Consider the following 23,781-nt stretch of genomic DNA (forward strand, 5'->3'; position numbering starts at 1 on the left):
AAGAATGTGTATTCTGTTGCTTTGGGATGAAATGTTCTGAATATATCTGTGATGTCCATCTGGTCCAGTGTGTCATTTAAGGCCTTGATTTCCTTGTTGATCTTTTGCTTGGATGATCTGTCCATTTCAGTGAGGGGAGTGTTAAAGTCCCCTACTATTATTGTATTATTGTCGATATGTTTCTTTGATTTTGTTATTAATTGGTTTATATAGTTGGCTGCTCCCACGTTAGGGGCATAGATATTTAAAATTGTTAGATCTTCTTGTTGGATAGTTCCTTTGAGTATGATATAGTGTCCTTCCTCATCTCTTATTATAGTCTTTGGCTTAAAATCTAATTGATCTGATATAAGGATTGCCACTCCTGCTTTCTTCTGATGTCCATTAGCATGATAAATTCTTTTCCACCCCCTCACTTTAAATCTGGAGGTGTCTTCGGGTTTAAGATGAGTTTCTTGTAGGCAACATATAGATGGGTTTTGTTTTTTTATCCAGTCTGATACCCTGTGTCTTTTGATTGGGGCATTTAGCCCATTAACATTCAGGGTAACTATTGAGAGATATGAATTTAGTGCCATTATATTGCCTGTAAGGTGACTGTTATTGTATATTGTCTCTGTTGCTTTCTGATCTACTTCTTTTAGGGTCTCTCTTTGCTTAGAGAACCCCTTTCAATATTTCCTGTAGAGCTGGTTTGGTGTTTGCAAATTCTTTCAGTTTTTGTTTGTCCTGGAAGCTTTTAATCTCTCCTTCTATTTTCAATGATAGCCTAGCTGGATATAGTATTCTTGGTTGCATGTTTTTCTCGTTTAGTGCTCTGAATATATCATGCCAGCTCTTTCTGGCCTGCCAGGTCTCTGTGGATAAGTCTGCTGCCAATCTAATATTTTTACCATTGTATGTTACAGACTTCTTTTCCCGGGCTGCTTTCAGGATCTTCTCTTTGTCACTAAGACTTGTCAATTTTACTATTAGGTGACGGGGTGTGGACCTATTCTTATTGATCTTGAGGGAGGTTCTCTGAACCTCCTGGATTTTGATGCTTGTTCCCTTTGTCATATTGGAGAAATTCTCTCCAATAATTCTCTCCAATATACCTTCTGCTCCCCTCTCTGTTTCCTCTTCTTCTGGAATTCCAATTATTCTAATGTTGTTTTGTCTTATGGTGTCACTTATCTCTCGAATTCTCCCCTCGTGATCCAGTAGCTGTTTGTCCCTCTTTTGCTCAGCTTCTTTATTCTCTGTCATTTGGTCTTCTATATCGCTAATTCTTTCTTCTGCCTCATTTATCCTAGCAGTCAGAGCCTCCATTTTTGTTTGCACCTCATTAATAGCTTTTTTGATTTCAACTTGGTTAGATTTTAGTTCTTTTATTTCTCCAGAAAGGGCTTTTATATCTCCCGAGAGGGTTTCTCTAATATCTTCCATGCCTTTTTCGAGCCCGGCTAGAACCTTGAGAATCATCATTCTGAACTCTGGATCTGACATATTACCAATGTCTGTATTGATTAGGTCCCTAGCCTTTGGTACTGCCTCTTGTTCTTTTTTTTGTGGTGAATTTTTCCGCCTTGTCATTTTATCCAGATAAGAGTATATGAAGGAGCAAGTAAAATACTAAAAGGGTGGCAACAACCCCAGGAAAATATGCTTTAGCCAAATCAGAAGAGATCCCAAATCGTGAGGGGGGAGAAAGGGGATAAAAAGAGGTTCAGAAAGAAAGAAAAAAAATTAAAAAAAGAAAACCAATAAAGAAAAAGTATAAAAAGGAAAAAAAAATATATATATATATATTAGATAAACTAGTTTAAAAATGTTAAAAAAGAAAAGGGTAAAAGTTAAAAAAATTTAGCAGAAGAAGAAAAAAAATTGAAAAAGAAAAAAAAATTAAATTAACTGCAAAGCTAAAGAATCATGGGGAGAAAGCCATGAGTTCCGTGCTTTGCTTTCTCCTCCTCTGGAATTCTGCTGCTCTCCTTGGTATTGAAACTACACTTCCTGTTAGGTGAACTTAGTCCTGGCTGGGTTTCTTGCTGATCTTCTGGGGGAGGGGCCTGTTGTAGTGATTCTCAAGTGTCTTTGCCCCAGGCGGAGTTGCACCGCCGTTACCCGGGGCCCAGCTGAGTAATCCGCTCAGGTTTGCTTTCGGGAGCGCTTTCCTAGAGTTCCAGAGGGCGGGAATGAAGATGGCGGCCTCCCGGTGTCCGGCCCGGAGGAGCCGAGAGCCCGGGGCCCCACTCCTCAGTGCGCCCCCAGAGAACAGTGCCCAATGACTCCCGCCACCCTGGCCTCCGGCCGCGCTCCGAGCTGACTGAGCCTGCAACCGGTTCAAGGTAACCCCGAGCTGAGAGTTACTCCTCGGCTCTGTCTCTGTAGCCGGCTTCCCCGTTCTAATACCTGTGAGCTCTGCAACACTCAGACACCCCGATCCTTCTGTGACCCTGCGGGATCTGAGGCCACGCTGACCCCGCGCGGGCTTCACCCCGGTTAAGCCTCTGGAGTGATGTCCCTCAGCGGAACAGATTTTTTTTTTTTTTAAGATTTTTTTTTTAATTTATTTATTTGACAGAGAGAGATCACAAGTAGACGGAGAGGAAGGCAGAGAGAGAGAGAGAGGGAAGCAGGCTTCTTGCTGAGCAGAGAGCCCGATGTGGGACTTGATCCCAGGACCCTGAGATCATGACCTGAGCCAAAGGCAGCGGCTTAACCCACTGAGCCACCCAGGCGCCCCAGCGGAACAGACTTTTAAAGTCCCGATTTTGTGCTCCGTTGCTCCGCCGCTTGCCGGGAGCCAGACCCTCCCCCCGCGGTCTATCTTCCCATCGCTTTGGATTCACTTCTCTGCCAGTCCTACCTTTCAGAAAGTGGTTGATTTTCTGTTTCTAGAGTTGCTGTTCTTCTTTTCGATCTCCCGTTGGATTTGTAGGTGTTTGCAATCTTTAGATAAGCTATCTAGCTGATCTCCCGCTACCTGAAGTAGTCTCAGCCTGCTACTTCTCTGCCATCTTGACTCCTCCTCCAACAAACTAATATTTTAATGTTGCTACTGAAGGGTCTCTCCTTAGTTGGAATAATATTTTATCAATGTTTTCTGCTCCTCTAAGTTCTGTGAAATAATCTGCTACAATTCAATAAAATTACAACCTGAATATGGGTTGGCATATTTGTATTTATAAATGCAGAGATCCCTGCCTGTGATAGCCGGGCTCCAAGATGGCATCAATAATCCCTACCTCCTGATAGTCACAGCTTGTGGAGTCCCCTCCTACCTTGTACCAGGCTTGGTCAATAGACTATGGCAAAAATGATGGTATGTCATTTCTGAGACTATGTTATAAAAGACACTGCTTAGCTGTCTCTAACCACTCAATCTAAGGGAAGCTCTGTTGTGAGGGGCCCAAGTGTTGCTAAACTTACTCTGTGCCCATGTGAGTGAGTTTGGAAGTGGATCCTCAAGCTCAAGTAGGATCTTGAGAAGGCTGCAGTTTGGCTTGGTTGCAATCTAATGGGTAACCTTGAGCCAGAAAAACCTGGTATTTTTTCAGGAGAGTATACTAGAGGATTGAAAAAAAAATTGTATGACAGAGTCCCTGTCTCATTTATTTTATCTTTTTATGCAGTTGCTTATTGTTTTTTAGTGTAACAGTTCTATGAATTTGGATAAAAGCCTAAATTTGTACAACTACCACTACACATTCAAGATATAGAATGAGTCTATCACCCAAACAATTTCTTTTGTGGTCAAAACCTCCATGTAACCCCAGTCCTAGCACCCTGATTTGTTTTCTGTCTTTATACTTTGGTCTTTTCCAAGAATGTCCTATAAATGGAATCACACAGTATACAGCTCTTCCAGCTTTTCTCTTTTTACTTAGCATAATGCATTTGATATTTATCCAACTTTCTGGGTGTATCAGTAGTTTTTTCTTTTACTGCTGAGTAGTATTCTTTTGTATGAATATGCTACACTTCATTTATCCATTCACCAATTGAAAGACAATGGGCTGTTTCCAGCTTTGGATAGTTATGAATAAAGCCACTATAAATATTCACGTACAGGTTTTCATCTTCATATTTGGCTGAGCCATATGGGCTGGGAATATGAAAAGGCTCAGACAAAAATTATGCCTGGCATACTCCTGGATGTACTCTAGTGTTATCACCATTCTCCTGTCCTATAAGAAGCCATGGAGTTTAAAGGAAAAGTTCCCCTTTATGGGCAGAGATGCTAGCTGACCACCAAACATTTATGCTCCCTTCTATACTACAGTGCCATTGGTAAGAATTTGCCCTGTCATGAGCTATACTTTCCTGTCCAACTTAGTTAAGTATAGCCATGTTTTAGAGAATAGAACATTGCAGAATTGCTGAAAGCCATTTTCAGGCTTGACTAATCAAAGCTCCCCATGCTCTTTCTCCTATACCAGCTAGATGCAAATGCCCACAGTGTTCTGGAAATTTGGGTATTTTAGATGGCACAGTCTCCACCAGCCTAGATCCCTAATGACCGTAGGAGCTCATGTCCTTCCATCCCCACATCCTGGAACCAACTGGATTATTTCATAAGCAAGAAATGAACTTCTATTTTGTTTCAGCTATTATATAGATTGAGGTCAATTTATCACAGCAAATAGCTAACCTTAAGTAACATTTTTCCCTTTCCTTCCTTTGTGCAATTACCTGGTCAACATGCTCTGATTATGAGATTTTTTTTTTTTTAAACCAGGTCTACCAGTTGTCTGTCAGTCATTCATAAGAAGCATTGTTCTACCATATATATGCAGGTGAAGGTGAGAAGCTAAAACCTAGATGATATTTATCTTATTTCTTCTCAGTGTTATAAAGATCTTATGTGATACGTTGATTCCAAATTATTATCAGTGGTTGCCTATAATGCTCTGTTGGGAAATTTTCTAAGGCAGTGTCCAGGCTGATAGAAACGAACATTGTGATTCATTGGCAATAGTGTCATGGGCAAGTGAGGTAAGAGTGATGGCCCAGGTTCAAAAACTCCGTCATCACTTGGGTTAAGTCAATGTCTATGGATGCATTCAGTAGAATGTTCCTAGAAATATAACCCAGATTTTTAAGTCTCAAATAAGAAACACTTAGATTCAGACAACATTGTCGCCATAGCTTTTTATTTATATGAATTGTGTGATTTATTGGCAGCCTTGATAGGTGATGTTATGCATGAAGTTTAGACTTGCCTCTGCCTAGATTCTGCTTGTTTAGTCTAGTAATCAGGTATTTTCAGGAATCAAAATTTCTACTAAGACACTTTGAAGGCACACAGACTGCCCCCAGCTGAGCAGTGAATCAGCAAATGGTTTTATTTTCTAGAATTGCAACCCAATATCTTTAATTCTATGACCAAGCAACTCCTGGTCTGGCTTATAGACTGGCCTAAAATACAAGGCAACAAAGAATAGGAAACATTCCTTAGTCAAGCTGTAAGGGGTTAAAAAGCAGACAGATCCCTAATTTCTACTGTGGGAACTAGAAATTACTTACAGAGGCTCTCAAGTGCACAAGCAGGGAGAGTGGGAGAGGGAGAAGAAGGCCTCCCATGGAGAAGAGAGCCCAACGCAGCCCCATCCTAGAACCCTGGGATCACAACCCAAGACAAAGGCAGATGCCTAACGACTGAGCCACCCAGGTGCCCCAACAGGTGCTTGGCTTTCTTAAACTATATAGTCTTAGTTACTATTTTCTAGATGATGAAATGATAAAGTTTAGATACCTATATCTGAGTCCAACTAATACTGTACCCCTCAAAAATATTAGCACAATCTTTTAAAAAAACACATTAAAGATTTTCCATTTTCATGAGATAGGAAAATATTGGCAGCATTGGAAAGAGTAATATCTTTCAACACAAAATAAGATTGATGTTAGCCAAGAAATTCAGGTAATTTCTAATCATGAGGAAAGTCAAACACATTGACTATTATATTGAAGGATATTCTGCAAATAACTGGCCCAGAGTCTTTTAAAAATGTCAGTCTCAGGGCACCTGCGTAGTTCAGTGGGTTAAAGCCTCTGCCTTCGGCTCAGGTCATGATCACAGGGTCCTGGGATCGAGCCCCTCATCCGGCTTTCTGCTCCGCAGGGAGCCTGCTTCCCCCTCTCTGCTTGCCTTTCTGTCTACTTGTGATCTCTGTCAAATAAATAAAATCTTTAAAAAAAATGTCAGTGTCATGAAGGAATTGGAAAAAAACAACTCTGAAGAAGTTGCTTTAGATTAAAAGAGAACTAAAAAGGTATAATAGCTAAATGCCACATGTGATCTTTGAATCTTGGGTAAAGCAGAATAAAGACAAAAAAGAGGACTATTTTTTGGTATGTTGGAGAAATTGGAACATAAATTTTATATTAGATAATAGAATTGTATCAGCGTTAAGTTTCTTGAGTGTGATAATTGTAGAAGAAGGTAGAAGAATGTCCTTTTTCTTAGAAGATACGTGCTGCACTATTTAAGACCATGGTTTCAAAATGTCTGTCACTCACTCTCAAATGTTCAGGAAAAAAATATGTGTGTGTATTATACATGGAGAAATAAAACAAATGTGGTACTAGCTAGTGAATCTTGGTGAAAGGCATATAGGCATTTATTGTTCTAGTTTTATAACTTTTCTGTAGGTTTGAAAATTTCAAATTAAAATTTGAGGAAAATAAATGAACTAGGAACAATTTAGATAATTTATATTTAACTTATTTTTATCAAATTTCAAGTTTGATGGCAATTGGTAATCTTAGATGTTTTAAGTTATAAAAATATATGGAAAATTTGGCAAGTAGGGAGAGAATTTACCCATTACCCTATCATTTCTAATACAGATATTATACTTTTTTCTTCCTTCCCAATTTTTTTCCTATGTTCATATGTAAATGACATCACATTGCAATAATTTTCATTGGATAATCTGAATCATTTTCACCTAGTTTTCCACCTAATATTATATCCTAAGTATTTCCTATAATATTATATGTTAAGCACTCACAACAACCACTTTTAATAATTTCCTGGTAACTTTTGAGGAAATACGTGCTTTCTTTAACAATTCCATAATTTAGGTTTCTAATAAGTTGCTTTCAAAGAGTAGTTTTTTCCATATAGTGGATTCTAATCTTGGCATAGATTTCCACAGGTGAGGTGGCTGGATCAAATGACCATTTATGGAGGACTAGAAACACTCTGCCATGATTTATTCTTTTAAACTCCTAGTGAGTCAATGAGAGCTTAATGAAAATGAGTCATTCCAAACAGTTACATTTCTTTGGGCCTGAATACTTTTTAGATTTCTAACACCTCTTCCTTGCCCTGTCCCTGTCAACTAGTTGGCGGACTTTGGGTCTTTCTTTGCCACCATCTGTTCCTTTAGATGGCTTCTTTCAAACTAAGATCCTGGACACCAGAGGTCAATGAGAGTGGTAGAGGGTCTTTAAACTTTTCAACATTTCACCAGCCTAACAGAAATCATACATTTACTCACAATGAAGCTCAGGTGAGTGAGCTTAGACCTGCAGTTTCTGGCCCCAGTTGAGCCTTGATATAACAAAATCTTGCCCGACAACTCAACTGCAACCTGAGTCTCTGAGCCAGAACCCAACCCTGCTGCTCTCAGGTTCCTGATCCCATAAGATTTTGTGAGATAATACAAGTTTGTTGCTTTTAGCTGTCAGTATATAGATTAATTTAATACATTGCAATAGATTAACTAATGCAGATTTTGGAAATGGGATGTGGCCTTAACAAAAACATGAAATATGGACAAAAGACTTGAACAAGCACCTCATAAAAGAAGATGTCTAAGTGATTAATGAGCTTGTGAAAAGGAGCTCATCATTAGTTATCAGGAAAAGGCATATTAAAGCCCACAATGAAATACCACTACACAAACACAAAAACACAAAACAGAAAGGTTAAAATTAAGCAGATTGACAATTCCAAGTGGTGCCAAGGATGTAAAGTAACTGGACTCTTATACATTGCTGGCGGGAGTATAAAGTGGTGCAACCACTTTGAAAAACTGATAAAATTAACAAAGACCTACCTAGAGCCAGAAAGTACATTCCTAGGTTTATACCAAAAGAACTGATTGCATATATCCAAAAAGATAAGAGTACATAAATGTTCTTAGCAACTTCATTCATTATATGCCTAAACTCCAAATAACCAGGAGAACAGGTAAACAAAACGTGACACAGGCGATGGAATACTATGCAGCAATAAAAACAGGTGAAGCATAGTGCAGCAACTTGGATGATTCTCAAAGACATCATTTTGAGCAAAAACAGTCTATCCTGTATGAGTCCATTTACATGATTTTCAAAATCAGGTAAAACCAATCTGTTAGTGATAAAAGTGATAGTGGTTCCCCCAGAAATGGTAAGTTGTATTGGCTGGAAGATAAGAGGGAAGTCTTCAGGGTGATAGAAATGTTCCATATTTTGACCTGGATGGTGGTCACAGTGGGCTATACATGCATGTCTTAGCCCATTCGTGTTGCTATAACAAAATATCAGAGACTGGGTAGCTTATAAACAATGGAAATTTATTTCTCACAGTTCTGGAGACTAGAAATCTGTGATCAGAGTGCCAGGATGGTGATGGCCCTCTTCCAATGGCGGACTTCCTTTGTCTTCATGTAGTAGGAGGCAAGGGAGCTCTTTTGGGTCTTTTTTTATAATATATCCGCCCTCATGACTTAGTCACCTACCAAAGGTCCCACCTCTCAATACCATCACCTTGGGGATTAGTTTTTAACACATGAATGGGAGGCATATTCAAACCAGAGCAATGTGTAAAAAAAATTTCACAAAACCATATCCATAAGATTTGTTCATTTTACTACTATATGTAAATTACATCTCACTAATACCTTGTTAAAAAAATTCAAAGTCTTTTCTGTGGTCCATAAGGCCCTAGGGATAGCAACTTTGGCTCCCTCTTTGACTTCATCTCTTGGCACTTTTCTCCTTATTCATTCTCCAAACACGCTAGCTTTCTTCCGGGTCCTCTAACACATCAAGCATGCTGCCACCTTTGGATTATCTTCCCTGTGTCTGTAATCTCTGTCCTCAAATACCATCCTTCACTTTATTCAGGTCTTTGACACAGTCACAGTTCTCTGGAAAACAGAGCCTCAGGCATGGACTGTTAGTGCTTTATTTGGGAGGTAAATCCAACATAGCTGGTAACTTAGTGTGTTTGTTTCCTAGGGCCGCTGTAACAAAGTACTATGAACATGGTCTCCCTAAAACAATAGACATTTATTGTCTTGCAGTTCTGGAGGCTAGAAATCCAAAATAAAGATGTTGGCAGGGCCACATGCCCTCTGAAAACTGTAGAGGAGATCATTCCTTGCCTCTTCTGGCTTCTGGTGTTTGCTGGCAATCCTTGATGTTCCTTGCCTGGTAGATGGATCATTCCAGTCTTCCTCTCTGTCATCATATGGCCATTTTCTCCCTCTATGTCCTGTCTTTTCTTCTTATAAGGGCATCAGCTGTATTAGGTTAGGCTCCACCCTGATGATCTCATCTTAACTTGATTACATCTGCAAAGACCCTCTTTCCAAATAACATACTGGGGTTAAGACTTCAACATATCTTTTGGGGAATGCAGTCCAAATTATAACACTAGGGAAGCAAATAGGTTTGGTCACACAGGTTGACTTCAGAGAGGCTGTATGGAGAAATCATATACTGGAACAGTCCATCAGAGGGAAAAAAGAAGAGGAAGTTTATCTGCCCAGAATATCCAATCTCCTGTCTCCCTCTGGTCAAAGTTCATTCAGGGGAAATTAAATCCTCTGCATTTCTGTATTTCATCCTTTAGCCCCATTGGCAGTTGCTCAGGAGGCAAGGCCTATGGCTTGGCATTTCAGCTGAGTTTGGAGAGGGTTGGGGAGAGCAGTCAGATATTCTAGACCTGTGGCTTGTGGTCCTCAGGCAGAGAAACCACAGGGGTCTGCATGGAGTCTGTTAGCTGCTATAACAGCCAAGAAAAGCCAGTGGCTGAGGCTGAGACAGGTGTTGTGTACATGGGCCCGTGCTCTGCTCAGACGTTGCATTATCAGGGAGGTCTTTTCTGACTACTTTATATCAAATAGAATCCCCTTCATCATCTCTGTATTCTCTGATTTTGCTTAATTGTCCCTTGCAGAGTATCCCCACTGGACAGATCCTATATTTATATATTTATCTGCCTATATCTTATTTTACCCACTACAATATTCCATGCAAGTCGGGTATTTGTCTGTTCTCTGCTCCTCCCTCAGTGCCTAGTATAGTGCCTGACACATTTGTAGGAGCTCAATGACTATTTACTGACTTAAATGACTGGATGAATTAATGGTGTAAAGAAATGAAAAGGGTCCTGTCTCTACAGTCTTTTGGGAGGTAACTGAGGATGGCAGTGCCGTTTTCTTAGGCACAGACACACCTATCACAAACAGGTCCAGGCCTAGGTTCACCTGAAGGGAAAGCTCCATTGAAGAGCTGACAGAATCAGGGCTGTGAAGTCTCTGGTCTATCAGGCAGAGGAAGGGCTGATAGAGTTGGAATCTCCCTCTTGTAAACTCGAAGAGTTGAAAGGGTATGGTCCCCCTTGCTCTGCAGAGACACAGCAAAGAATCCAGTTATTTCTTCTTGACGTCTTCCTAAGCCTCCTGAGTTATTTTCTGCCTCTGGAACTGAACTAGTACTTCTAATCCAGAAATGCCAGTAAATGTATCTTCTTTAGTAGTGTGGCACTACCATATTTTTTTATGTGAAAATTGGTGCACCTAAACAAAAGAGCTTAACTCATTATTATTTTATTGTACAGCCAAAATTTTTAAATGAAAACCCTCTGTCTTACTTCCTTCAAGTTCTGCATGCTCTTGGTTTAATATAATCAATAAGATTTTTAGTCACAAACTCTCTTTTCTGTACTTATTTTCTTTATGGAATCCACTATATAATCTATTTTTGAAATACGCTGGAGCCCACGTTGGATTACAGATGAAAAGGAGATTGTCACAAATGTTAGGTGGCTGTAATTCACTTGAAATTGTTTTCATGGTAATTTTCCCTATTAATGTGAAAAATGCGTATAATAACAAAGGCAGAGATTTTTCTGAGTTGGATAATATATTATGCTTCTCTCACATAATATCAAAAAGCAATGGCAGCTTGTTATTTCACCAAAATAGATTTACTCCACTGGAAAATAGGCCTAAGACTAATGTTGTCACATGGTGACATTTTCTTCCCTCCAAACTATTTACCGAAGCTTGTGATTGCCACTTTACCAAGTCAACTTGAAGAAGTGGCATATGGAACACTTCCACACATAAGGTGGCCTTTGTTCAGGTAAGGAAGGCTTTAGCTCTGGTGTGGTGCTAAACCTGATTAGTTCCGCACCTAGTTAGAGCAGAGCAATTCGCCTACCAATGATTTTCACAGTTTCTGGTTGCAGAGGAACTGTCCCTTCTGAAAATAAGGGCCAGGTGGAGGATTCAAGCTCTTTCACAGGCAATTCTCTGTAAGCAGGGGGTTCAGTGAACTGATAGAAATCACTGCCAGTTTTCTTTACAGAGATCAGTATGCTTCTTTAGAATATAATTTTACTTCTGGAGCAAAAGACTTTTCTTCTCTTTTAGGACTTATTTCCATAACTAAGTCATAAATTTTAACTCTCAATAATATTTTTTCCAAGAAGGTTTATTTTAACTATGCCTCTTGGCTGTGTACTTTAATTTACCTTTCAGTAAAACAGAAGACTATTACTGCACATAGCCTCTTTTTAGGGAATATAAAAACTGACAACTTAAAATTTTACATTAGTTCACTCTGAATCTGGAAACTGGAAGGCAGTCACTAGATAATCCCCAAGGCAATTTTTCGTTGTTTTACATATTTCATTGTTTACTTAATTCCAGTGCCCCCAGACTGAATATATCTAAAATGCAATTAAAATTAATAGCTAATTCCTTGTTAATTGGCCCTTCTATGCCATAATGATACAAATACCAAAAATAAACAATTCTGCTTCTAAAACTCACAAAGAAGCCTAATATTGAGCTTCTAAATATGGGTCACTTATGACTTTGCCTTATTGATAAAATTTTTATGTTATCATAACCAAAATGTTAGCCACTTTCTTATCTCTGCTTATTGTTGTTTTAAGATTTTAATTCCAATAACCTCCTTCAAATTGACCAATTTTTGAGAAGTTTTAAACCAAGACCACAAATTTTATTATAACCCACAAATTTGGCCTCTCCTAGTCAGTTATTTTTAATTATGCATTTCTTTTCCAGAAAGCTCAAGAGACCATGTGAGCTACACTTTCCTAATGAGTGTGGTATTCCTTACAGCTCCCAGGTGAATAGCCCTGCCTGGAAAAGGCAGTTGTGTTGGTTGAATAGGCACTAATGTTGAAGGTATGGAAAAGAAGTTGGCTTGATTCAATTTTCACTAGCCTGTCACAGATGCTAAATTCAAGTTTCATCTGGGGCACCGAAATAGGATAGATATGCAATTCCAGAGGGAGGTGCTAAGACGCAGGCTTTCAATGAAAATACCAAAGACCAGTTTCATGAGTCTACAACTTCTCACTGAAGGAAGAAATAAAAGTGCCTAGGAAGTGGAAACTGAAGGAGGATTTCATAAGGAGTATTTTCTTGGTGAGAGCGGTGTTATGACTCCTACCACCAGGAGTGGGGAAAAGAAGGGCTTCAACGGGCCACTTAGAGAACAGTTCCCTAAAGTTGAGGGCATGGGGACCATGCTCTCATTTGAAGAATGACAGAGGTAGGTAGACATAGAGTGAATGGAGAAAAGATTGTGAGACCATGTCTAAAATAGTCCTCAGGAAACTTTAGTGTTTCTTGTGGAGGCAGATCTTCCCTTATATCCCACACAGTCAAAATTCATATTTAACAGATGCCAAGACCCTTTAGTATAACAGATCTCAATTGATTGTCACCAGGTTCCCATGAAATTCAGAGGGCAGAGGCTATTTATCTGGATTGTACAGAAATTAATAATCACACCGGTAGTTAAGAGTTATAGAGCATACATTATGTGCCTGGAACTTATGCTGAATCCTGTTATCATCATATTCATGCATAATACCATTAATGTCTCCACTTTACAGACGTCAAAACAGGGTCTTAGACTAAGTAATTCATGTAAGGTCAAACAGTAGAGAATGGAGCTACAACTTAATCTTGACTGTCTCTCAAATTCCTAATTTTGGACCTCTGCTCAGGTGAACAAAATGGAACTTGGACATTAAGTAACTCACTCAAAGATCTACAACTAGTAATAACTGGCATTAATGAACTTGGGTCTTATAACTTTTTCTCATCTCATTGGAGATCTTCAGTGAAGATCTCAGCTTTCTTACAGAAAAAGAATTCACTAATCTATAGAAAGAAGATTAAACAAATATTTTTTGCCAATGAAAAAACAGGCCTCAAAGGAAGATACTTTAAATAAATTATATTTTGTAGTTATTACATTTTTAATGAGGGTATTTTTTTTAAAAGATTTTATTTATTTATTTGACAGAGAGAGATCACAAGTAGACGGAGGAGAAGGCAGAGAGAGAGAGAGAGAGGGAAGCAGGCTTCTTGCTGAGCAGAGAGCCCGATGTGGGACTCGATCCCAGGACCCTGAGATCATGACCTGAGCCAAAGGCAGCGGCTTAACCCACTGAGCCACCCAGGCGCCCCTAATGAGGGTATTTTTAAATATGTACAGCACTTTTCCCTTCCAAGTAGAAAAAGTATAAAATAATGCTATAAAATATAATATTGCTATTATATTATTATATATTATATATACCATTATATAATATATACACTATTATATATTAATTTATGCTATAAAATAATGCTTTCAAGTTTGTATGAATGCATGTATCTCTCTGTCTATCTATAGTTGAGCCTTGAACAACATGAGTTTGAACTGCAGGGGTTTCACTCATATGTGGATTTATTTTGATAAATCCAGATGTACAGTAAATGTACTTCCTCTTATGATTTTCTTTTTTTTTAAAAGACTCATTTATTTATTTGAGAGAGAGCATGCACATGCATGTGTGAGCAAAGGGAGAGGGAGAGAGGGTCTTAAGCAAATACCATGCTGAGCACTGAGGCAGAGCCCGAGGCAGAGCCTCGGCAGAGCTGATCTCATGACCTCCAAGACCATGACCCCCAAGATCACGACCCCGGTTGAAACCAAGAGTCGGATGCCCAACGACTGGACCACACAGGCATCCGTTCCTTATGATCTTCTTAATAACTTTTTCTTTTTCTAGTAGAAAGAAATTCTTTGTTGTAAGAATATAGTGCACAATACATATAATATACACAATGCAGGTGAGCTGACTGACTGCTATTGATAAGGCTTCTGGTCAACAGTAGATTATTGGTAGGAAAGTTTTTGGTGAGTCAACAATTATATGCAGATTTGGCCGCACGGAGATGGGGGTTTTGGGGACGCAAGGGTGAGAGGGTGGAGGTGTGTGTGGTGTGTATGTCTGTTCCCCTAACCCTGTCTTGGTATAAGGGTCAACTATATACATAATTGAATGTAAGTAGCTAGTTATATGCATATTTTTATGGGTGTATATGTGATTGTACTTTTTTAAAAAAGAAAATTCAGAATAAAATGCACTAAAGTATTAGAGTTAAATTATTATCTCTAGGTGGTAGAATTATGGGCAACTGTACTTTTTCTCCTATAGTTTTCTTTGTTTTCCTCCAAAAGATCAGTGCATGTTCTTTTTATTTCTCCTACCAGACAGGTTTATTATTTTTTATTATTATTTACTTTTTCAGTTTTGAGATACAATTTGCATATCACAAAATTCATCCATTTTAAAATACACTACTCAATAACTGTTAAATTTACAGAGTTGTGCATCCATCACCACAACCCATTTTAGGACATTTACAGTTCCAAAAAAAGATTTCTTGGGCCCATTTGCAGTCACTCCCCATTCATACCCTCCAGACCTAGGCAATTCCAAATCTACTTTCTGTCTTTATAGACTTGCCTATTTTGGAAATTTTATCTAAATGGAATCACAAAGTATGTGGTCTTTTTTAGTCTGGCTTGATTTACATTCTCTGAAAGAAAGAAAAAGAATAAATATTCTCCAGTTTTTTGCCTTTCCCAACAAAACCAAAAAAATCCCTTATTTTCTTCCTCTTCTTAATGGGATGATCATGCAACAGCTCCTTTTACTTTTATAATTCTTGACCAGCAGTCAAATCCCTTTTAGACTACAGGAGTAATTTGTAGAACAGCAAATTTATTCCTGACATTTAAAGGGTTTCTTCTATCTTTCTTCCTCACAAGTTTCCCTATTTTTACATACAAAATTATAAACCATTTTGTTCTCACCTGGGCATCATTTTTTTACTTGTCTTCTATTCTCATTCTTTTGACTGAACCAGTGACTCCATCTCCAAGTGCAAGGGCTTTGGGACCCAAATCTGATTCAAGAACCCTCAGTATAGCAGCTGGGCTCTTGAGAGCAAATTATCAATCTTTCCTGAGGCTTAGTGTCCTTGTGCTAGTGAGTATACTGGAGTTACTGGTACTTACCACCATGGCTGAGTGGGGACATGTGAGGGCTCTGGGTAAACCAATGATCCAACTGCTGCTCCCTTGAAAGAATATTCTTTAAATAATTCTTCAACTTCTATTTCAAGGAAAGGCAGATTCCCCATAGAGAAAATAGTGGCTTTGATGTTCCATGCTCCCTGGAATACACATTAGTATCCTTGAACTCTCACTCCCACTCCAAGTAGCTCATCAGTGTCTTCCTTGCAACCCAATCAATACTCTCCCTGAAAGTACTGATACATACAATGTACTGTGTTTCATTACATTTTCAGAGATATTTGTCCCTTTTTGTGGAGTACTGCCTTGGACAAGTGTCCTTCTGGCTTGGCTTCATAGAACATTCTGAAGATTAAATAACACTTGTAGAGAACTCTGCATAGCATCTAACGCTTGGTGGATGTTCAATAAATGATGACTATTATTAGTATTATGGCCAAAAACTATGTCAACTCAGAACCTCTGGTAATGACACGTCATATGAAGTCATTTTCCCTCTAGTTCCTTACTTACATGTATTCTCTGAGTGAAGGCATTTTGAGAAAGCATTTGGTTGAAATGTTCTCAATAGCTCTTTATAAATGAATCTTAATAAATACAGGAGACCCATTTCCTCCTTCATACCTCTCTCATTAAAAAACAACAACAACAGAAATACATTTGATACTCTCTGCATACTATAACATTTTAAATATTACTTACTTAAAACATGATAGAAATGAACAGGATGGAGGTCAACCCGGGACAAGCACTGAGCAGGGAGGGTTGCTGAGGGAATATGCGGGCAGGTCTGAAACCAGATCCTGGCTATTAAGCAGAGGGGAAAACGGCAAATTCTTTGGAGGAGTTTTATTAGGATAAAAGAAATCCAGAATGCGCCTGCTGTTTCATTCTCCAATCCTCTGGAAACTTCTCTGAGCAGGGGACTGAGAGCAGGGCAGAAGAGAAAAAAAACCAAAGTGAGGTTAGCTATGCTATGTCTCTTTCTCCATTATCTACCCCTAAATCACACCATAAATATAAACAGCGTTTGGCAATAGTCCAGAAGATTTAACTTGTCCCCAAATTCCTAAATAAGTGTTAGAGCTTAATTTGATTTTTGTCAGAATGTAAGCAAACAACTTCTAGGCATAACATTTGTTGTGCGCTCCCTACCAGAGACAGGCCCTAGTGACATGTGGGGCCAACCATCCAAATTCACCTGAGGGCTTTGGGATCCTGCAGGCCCTTCCCAGAACCCTCAGTTCTGCTTGTGGCTCCACTACTCCCCATTCTTAACTGTGTTTCTTTTCATCATGCAGGTGATGGAAGCCCCGGGAGGTCCCGGGCTCAAGGCCAGAGGCTTGGGCTTACCATTCCCTCAGTCACCACTGATCACCATTGCAGCCCACTGGCTTCCCTTCCCTGCTTCCAACCACCGCCTCTCCATTCCATTCCAGCCCTACCTCATCCTTCAGGAGAAACTGTCCCCTGGATTCCACCCTCGGTGACTAGTGTAGGTATTCCCACCCCAAGCCACGGTAACCTCCTCTTCATTCATTTTTAAAGCGGAAACGGGAAAGGTGAGCAAAAACCTCCAGCAAGTTTTGACAACCGCTGAGGAAGACTAACGGGTTTCTAAGGAAACAGAGAGGCAGCAGCCATTTTAGTGGCATTCGCCGTATGAAAAATATATACTCTGACAGCCACCCCCTCGCCCCCTCCCCACGCGTGGCGCCTTCCCTCCGTCCACGCTTCTCAGGCCCGGAGGTGAGGGGCGCGGCCCAGGTCTCCCCGAGACGTTGCGATCACCTGTCGCAGGTGGCGGGCCACGCAGGGTCGTCCCTCGTCCCCTCCCCGCAGCGGGCGGGACCGCGGGGCTCCCCACCCCCTGGGCGCCGCAGTGCAGCGGCGGCGGGCGGGCGGCTCGGGCCCTCCCGGTCCCCGCGTCCCGCCCCTCGAGTCCCCTCCCTCGCGGGCCCCCCGCCCTGAAGGCCGCCGGAGCCCGCTGGGAGGGCGGGCCCGTCGCCGCCGTACAGGTCGCGAGGCGGGCCGTGAGGAGCGGGTCCGCGCCGCGGGCTAGGCGGAGGCAGAGGCAAAGCGAGCGCGGGAGGTCGCCGCAGCCGGGGACACCGCGCGCCGCTGCCCAACATGGTCGCTGCGCACGCTGCCCATTCTTCCTCTTCAGCCGAGTGGATCGCCTGCTTGGATAAAAGGTAGCTCCGGCAGGGCCCCCCGCCGAGCCTAGACTCTGCGGCGCTGCCCCTGCCCTGAGACCGCCGCGGGAACTACCGCCCGGGCCGCGGCCCCTCACCTGGGAGCAGCCGGCCGGGCCCTGCGCTGGGGAGGGGGCTGAGGAGTGAGGGGTGGGGGGGGGTGGCACCGGGACCCCCGCCTCCCGTGGGCGCCACCCGCACGAGATTCTTCCACGTGGTGGAGAAAATGCAGGGCAGTGGGGTGTGGAGGCAGCGCCCGGCGCTGCAGTCCCCCCAGCCCTCCTTCACCTTGTTGCCCCCCCGCGCGCGCCCGCCAGCCCGCCCCCGGCCCGCCGCTCGGGGCTGCGCTCTTGGGTGGGGGGGTTTTTCTCCCTTGGCATCACGGGACAGAATAGCCTCGTACCTTCTTCCGGGTGTTCAGACCGTAGGGGTAAATGTAATTTAAGTTTTAAGGAGGGGTGAGGGGGAAAGGCAGGTGCGGAGTAACATTCCTTTTTTATTCCTGAAAGCAAAGTGTGAGGGACCCAGCGGAGCTGTCAAGTGCCTCGCTGAAATTCTCAGCTCCTGCCCCCGCAGCCGCTTGCTCAAGGGCTGTGTTAGGAAGGTCACGCGGGAGACCGCCTTCTTCTGAATACCAGCTTCTCAGGGAAAGACCCTTACTCTAAAAAATTAAAACCATAAAGCACTGTAACTCCCGACGACAGCTCTATATGAGGAGGGTGCCCCGATGTAATTGCGGGCTGCAATTGTTTCCAGGCTCTGACAGCCTAATTTTCTGTTTGTCCAGATTGTGGGTTTAACAGTAAACATTACACAGTATGTTAGCAATTATACTTTATTACCCTGATTAAAAGGTGATGCATCTGAACTTTTAAGAACTGAGCGAGAGATCTTGCGGAGTGAACTGCCTCTGAATTTTTGAGTTGGATGCGGCAGGGCAATGATTCATGTCTTGCAGCTATCTGCATGACATCTCTATTTGCATTTGTGTGAAATATTTTGGGCTCTGCCATATTGAAATTTTTACAATTAGCAGATTCGTAACCAGATCAAACTTGAAAATCTTCAGTGTGACATGCTCTGAATGTTTTACTATTATAGGGCTTTGTTGAAAAAAATTAATTTGAGAAAAGCTAAATGTGGCTCATTTGAAAAATTAATATATCTGAGAAATAATCTTTACTTTCAATTACCACACAGTAGCAAGATTTTTTGGCAGGCAGTGCCCTATTTACTCGAAAATGATATGTACTAATATTAGAAGAATTGGTTGCAATAAATAGTAAGAGAATTGAAGTGATGGTTAAATCATACAGAATTATATAGAGGAACATAGAGCATATTTAAGTGAAGAGCCTGCTAATGTGATAAGTAATCTAAATTTAATAGTTTAGGAAAGATGAATTATAAAAGAAGAGAAAAATCAAGCTCTTGTACTTGACACATAAATAGTAGTGCTTCCTCATGAGTGAATTTTTTTAGATAATAGATTACATATTTCTATTTTCAGAAATGCATGGCATGCCATTTTTTGAACAGTCGGTGATTCACTGGAAATCCTTTAGTCAATAAGTACTTATGGCAAAATCATAGAGCAATACTAGAACAAGTGGGGTATATTTGATTCTGTCTTTTCATAATGTGTATCTGCCCAAATGATTTTGTTTGAAATGTATTTTTAGAACATAGAGCCACAGTGTAATGCCACCATTCATAATAGGGAAAAATAATCTATCAGAAGTGGGAAAAGCCTCCACAAATACTGAGCCTAGCATTCACGGAGTACAGAAAGTGGATAATCAATAAGTTAAGGGTTTTAGGCCCAGAGCAGACAGCTCCAATATTGGACATGTCACTTTTATTTCCTTAAGTGTCTGAAAAATGGAGATAGAACTATCTGTCTTACCAAGAATTAGTGGACCAAACAACAACAGCAAATGGCGAAAGTACTTTGAAAACTGTCAAGTGCCACGTAAATATTTTATTTTTTGGTGTTAAGATAACCTTGCATTTTCTGCAGTGTTGATGCTGGAATTCCTTTAAAGAACAGTTAAGGAGTGGCAATCTCATTTTAAGAGGGCCATGGGGTACTTGTTTTGAAGCTGAATTTTTACTTAAGTCATTTGTTAATTTTGTGGGGGAGGAAGAAGTTAGGACTTTCTAACTAATGGCAGTTAAGACTGCTCTTGGTATTTCTGAGAAATGTAATCTTGTTTGCTTATTCCAGGTACTGTGTTAGCATTGGGGATGCATGGGTGGTGAGGAGGGGGAAAAAAAAAAGATGAGTTGCTATTGATCTGGGGGATGGGTGGTAGGGCTGGGACATCTACACACACAACCAACCACAATGCAATGACAAGGGCTTCCACGGAGATGTATGAAATGCTTTGGGAATGCAAAGGAGAGAGTCATCAGCTCTGCTTGGCTGGGATGCTTCCCACTGGTGCATGCCTGGACCTTGGAGGTTGAGGGAATTTTTATCAGAGAATTTGGGGAGAGCATGCCAAGCAGAGGGAGGAATGTGAACAAAGACACACAGGTGTGGCATATAAATATGCTAATTTCTTCCCAACCACAAATTCCTTTTGTGACCAAATCTAGAGCATAGGAATGTATGCTCCATTTTTCTAAAACTTTGGATTACAGACATCTCAAGCATAAAACACACACAAAAAAGAGGGTATGGCACAGTGAACCCCTATGTACTGTTTGGGGATATGATGCTGGGACCTTTTCCATAGCAGCGAAATATGGTTTAGGTATAAGCATCACGCAAGTGGCACCTGTTGTGGACAGCTAGAAAAAGAGGGACCCTCTTGTGAATAATAAGAGGAGTTAAAGTAGAAAGTGCATGACTATAGAAGTATATAATACAAGATGAAACAAACAGAATAAGGAAAATAAAGCCTTAGAAATGTTCTGTAGTAATGCCTAGAAGGTTGTAATAGACGGGCAATGCTATATAAACTTACATGGGGGGAGGGAACTGAAAAATATATAGATATGCAGATTAGGTTAAAGAAAGAAAGTCCAGAGTTTTTCATGTACCAAGTGTCCAAGTTCTTGGACTATGGTGGAACCAAGGGGATGAGATTGTATAAACACCAATCTTACAATCGGAAAGACATTGAACATTTGGATGGATAAAAAGATATTGAAAAAATTCTCAGCAGACATATTGTTAAGCAAAACAAACTTAGCACTGTTTCATTGATCTTAAAATTTTTTTCTAAGCCGGGGCGGTAATTAGAAACATATTACATGGTACTCACTATTTGGGATTTAGGATATGTAAAATGTCTTTGTGTATGTGTGGGTGTGTCTTTGTGAGCTGATCATTGTTTAATTTTAGTGAAAATATTTTTCCCTTAAGAATTTAAGTTTGCCACCTATGAATTTAAGACCCAATTATAGGTCATAATCTTCATGGTTGGTAAGGCAATATTTCGAAGATACCACACACATTCACATATGTATAGTGAATCACTGCCAGCATTCATCACTGTGGAGCAGGGGCCAGATCCACCAGCTGCTAGTGTGTCTCCTGAGCTAAGAGTTGTTTTTACATTTCTGAATGTTTGGAAATAAACCAAAAAGAGATTACTGTTTTGTGACCCATTAAATTTATATAAAATTGCAATTTCAGTGTCCATAAACAAAGTTTTATTGGAACACAGACACACTTATTTGGTTATGTGTTGTCCATGGCTGCTTTAACACTACACTGGCAGAACTGAGTAGCTGTAATGGAGATTGTGTGGCCCACAGAGTTCAAGGTATTTACTGCGGGCGTGCCTGTGTGGCTCAGTCGGTCAAGGTCTGCCTTCAGCCCAGGGCATGATCCCGGGGTCCTGAGATGGAGCCCCACTAGGGCTCCCTGCTCAGCAGGGAGTTTGCTTCTCCCTCTGCTCCCCTCCCACCCCTGCTTGTGCTCTCTCTCTCTCAAATAAATAAATAAAATCTTTAAAAAATAAATGAAGTATTTACTGTGTAGATCTTTGAAGAAAAAGTTTGCCATGTCCCATTACAGATGAGAGAATCTGGCTGATTGACAGAGAAACCACTGGAAGTGAGAGAAATGGTCTTCATCTGGGAAGGAGTTTACCATATTTGATTTCTCATTCTGCAGTTAGAAGTGTAGCTTTGTGGGACAACCTCAGTTGATAGGGTTATTTGAGGATCACTGGTGATCACAGGCCAAGGCAGAAAATGAAGTTAACGTAGTATGGATGTATAAAAAAACAAAACAGCTGAGGAATCTTTTAAATTATTGATGTTTCATTTTTAAAACATGCTTCTTCTACAGTGTCATTGCATCTGACTTAATCCCCAAATAGATGTTGAGTTAACTCCATTGATGTGACTGAATGAAAGTGAAAGAAATCAAGGAATAAATTTGTTAAAAACCAAAATGCTTTGAGGCAGACATGCTGAAGGGGGTGACTCAGAATCAAAGAAGACTCAGACACGGCCCCACCATTCAAGAAGACTGAAGATCAAAGAAACATGCAGAGCAGAAGGCTGTCACTGGGAAAGGCAGGTGTCGACCCACACCCAGGCATATCCCAAGGGGGATAACGCTGGTGAATTTCCAGTGTTCACGGCTGGTCTTGCAATCTCAGATTCCTGATTTGTCAGCACATCAATAATTAATACATTTTTTTCAGGGGCCTATACAAAGGCACCAAACTGTCAGAGACTGTAAAACCAGATAGACAGTTCATTAATTTGAAAATAGGATGAAAGGGGAAGACATTCACATCCTTAGGCTGATGTACTCCTTCTTTAGGCAAGCTGTGTGGGAGATCCACTTGTTACCAGAAGCTGGTGTTGTACTTTCACAGTGAGAACCAAAGCCGCCAGGAGATCAGGACACTTACAACTTTTGGCCAACTCACTCTCTTACTAGAGTTAACAGAGCCCAGGAATTGAATTATAATCAGAAGATTGTTCTGGGAATCCTTCAGGACAGCTTGGCTGTCATCTCTTCCAGTTAGATGACCATTACAGGTACTCCCAGAGCACACTTTGTTCAACACTATAATATCACAAGCCAGACTCCATCACAATTTCCTATTTACTTCTCTTTTGCATCCCTTGATGTCGGTTTTTGTATTTTATTCATCATTTTATCTTCAGTTTCACTGCAGCACCTTGACTGTAGCTAAGGTGTTTACCGGGTAAAGGTGAGATGACCAGATGCATCCTCCTCCGGGATGGAGTGGCCTCTGAAGTCTTGTAAGTGAGTCCTTGCACTGGCCCCACCTTTGTCTTGGAAAAGGCTTGGATGGGCACCATGAGCATCTGTCTCTGCTGCTCCCTTTGTGTTTCCTTGTCGTGACTACTTTAAAAGAAATGACACTGCATAACTCTCTTCTGATCTATTACAGAAAAAGGTTATTATGGAAAATTTCAAAATACACAAAAAGAAGAGAGAACAGGATGTTTCTCTTATACAGCCCCCCCCCCAACAATTATCAACTCACAGCCAATCTTGTTTCATTAATCTCTCCATTCATATCCACTACCTCCAGTATTATTCTGGAGCAAGTCCCAGAATACAGTATTATTTCATCTGTAAATATTTTAGTATATATCTAAAAGGTAAGGACTCTTTATGATGAAAACAGTACCACTGTCACACGTTAAAAAATTTGACATTAGTTTCCTGATATAATCAAATACCCGGTCAGGGTCCAGATTTCCCCATTTATCATGTAACTTTTTCTTTCTTGCAATTTGTTTGTTAGGATCCTCGTCATTTCTATTTAGTTGATGATGTTTCTAAGTCTTTTTAAATTTCTGGGTTCTCTCTCTTTTTCTTCCTTATAGTAAATTTGTTGAAGAAACAGTTTTTTTTTTTTTTAAGTCTGAATTTTAATTATGCCTCCATGGTGTCTTCTAATATGCCCCTTTATCCCCTGTATATGCTGTGAATTGGTATTTGGATCTAGAACTTGAT

General features: G+C 40.6%; 1 protein-coding gene and 1 long non-coding RNA gene across 5 annotated transcripts in view; one reads left to right on the forward strand and one right to left on the reverse strand.

Moving 5' to 3' along the window:
* Positions 1-8,607: 8,607 nt before the first annotated feature.
* LOC125095735 (uncharacterized) lies at positions 8,608-18,278 on the reverse strand. Of its 2 annotated transcripts, none has more exons than XR_007125934.1 (4): positions 17,918-18,278; positions 16,327-16,550; positions 15,607-15,764; positions 8,608-10,787 (listed from the first exon to the last, which is right to left on the reverse strand). It is a non-coding gene; the product is annotated as an uncharacterized LOC125095735 (long non-coding RNA). The 2 variants fall into 2 exon arrangements; XR_007125933.1 differs by having other exon boundaries at positions 8,608-10,614; positions 17,918-18,271.
* The window catches only part of RAPGEF4 (Rap guanine nucleotide exchange factor 4), a 291,866-nt gene continuing 285,615 nt past the window's right edge, over positions 17,531-23,781 (forward strand). For 2 of the 3 annotated variants that reach the window (XM_047722177.1, XM_047722176.1), the window contains exon 1: positions 17,532-17,819. Coding sequence is in view for 2 of the 3 variants with exons in the window: in XM_047722176.1 (XP_047578132.1) it covers positions 17,755-17,819 (65 nt within the window). In the remaining variant the exon portion in view is untranslated. Of the gene's footprint in view, positions 17,820-23,781 lie in introns of all 3 variants that reach the window. The other variant, XM_047722178.1, reaches the window with a different exon arrangement.

The sequence above is a fragment of the Lutra lutra genome, chromosome 3 (genome assembly GCF_902655055.1).
Source record: "Lutra lutra chromosome 3, mLutLut1.2, whole genome shotgun sequence".
NCBI classification, from domain to species: domain Eukaryota; kingdom Metazoa; phylum Chordata; class Mammalia; order Carnivora; family Mustelidae; genus Lutra; species Lutra lutra.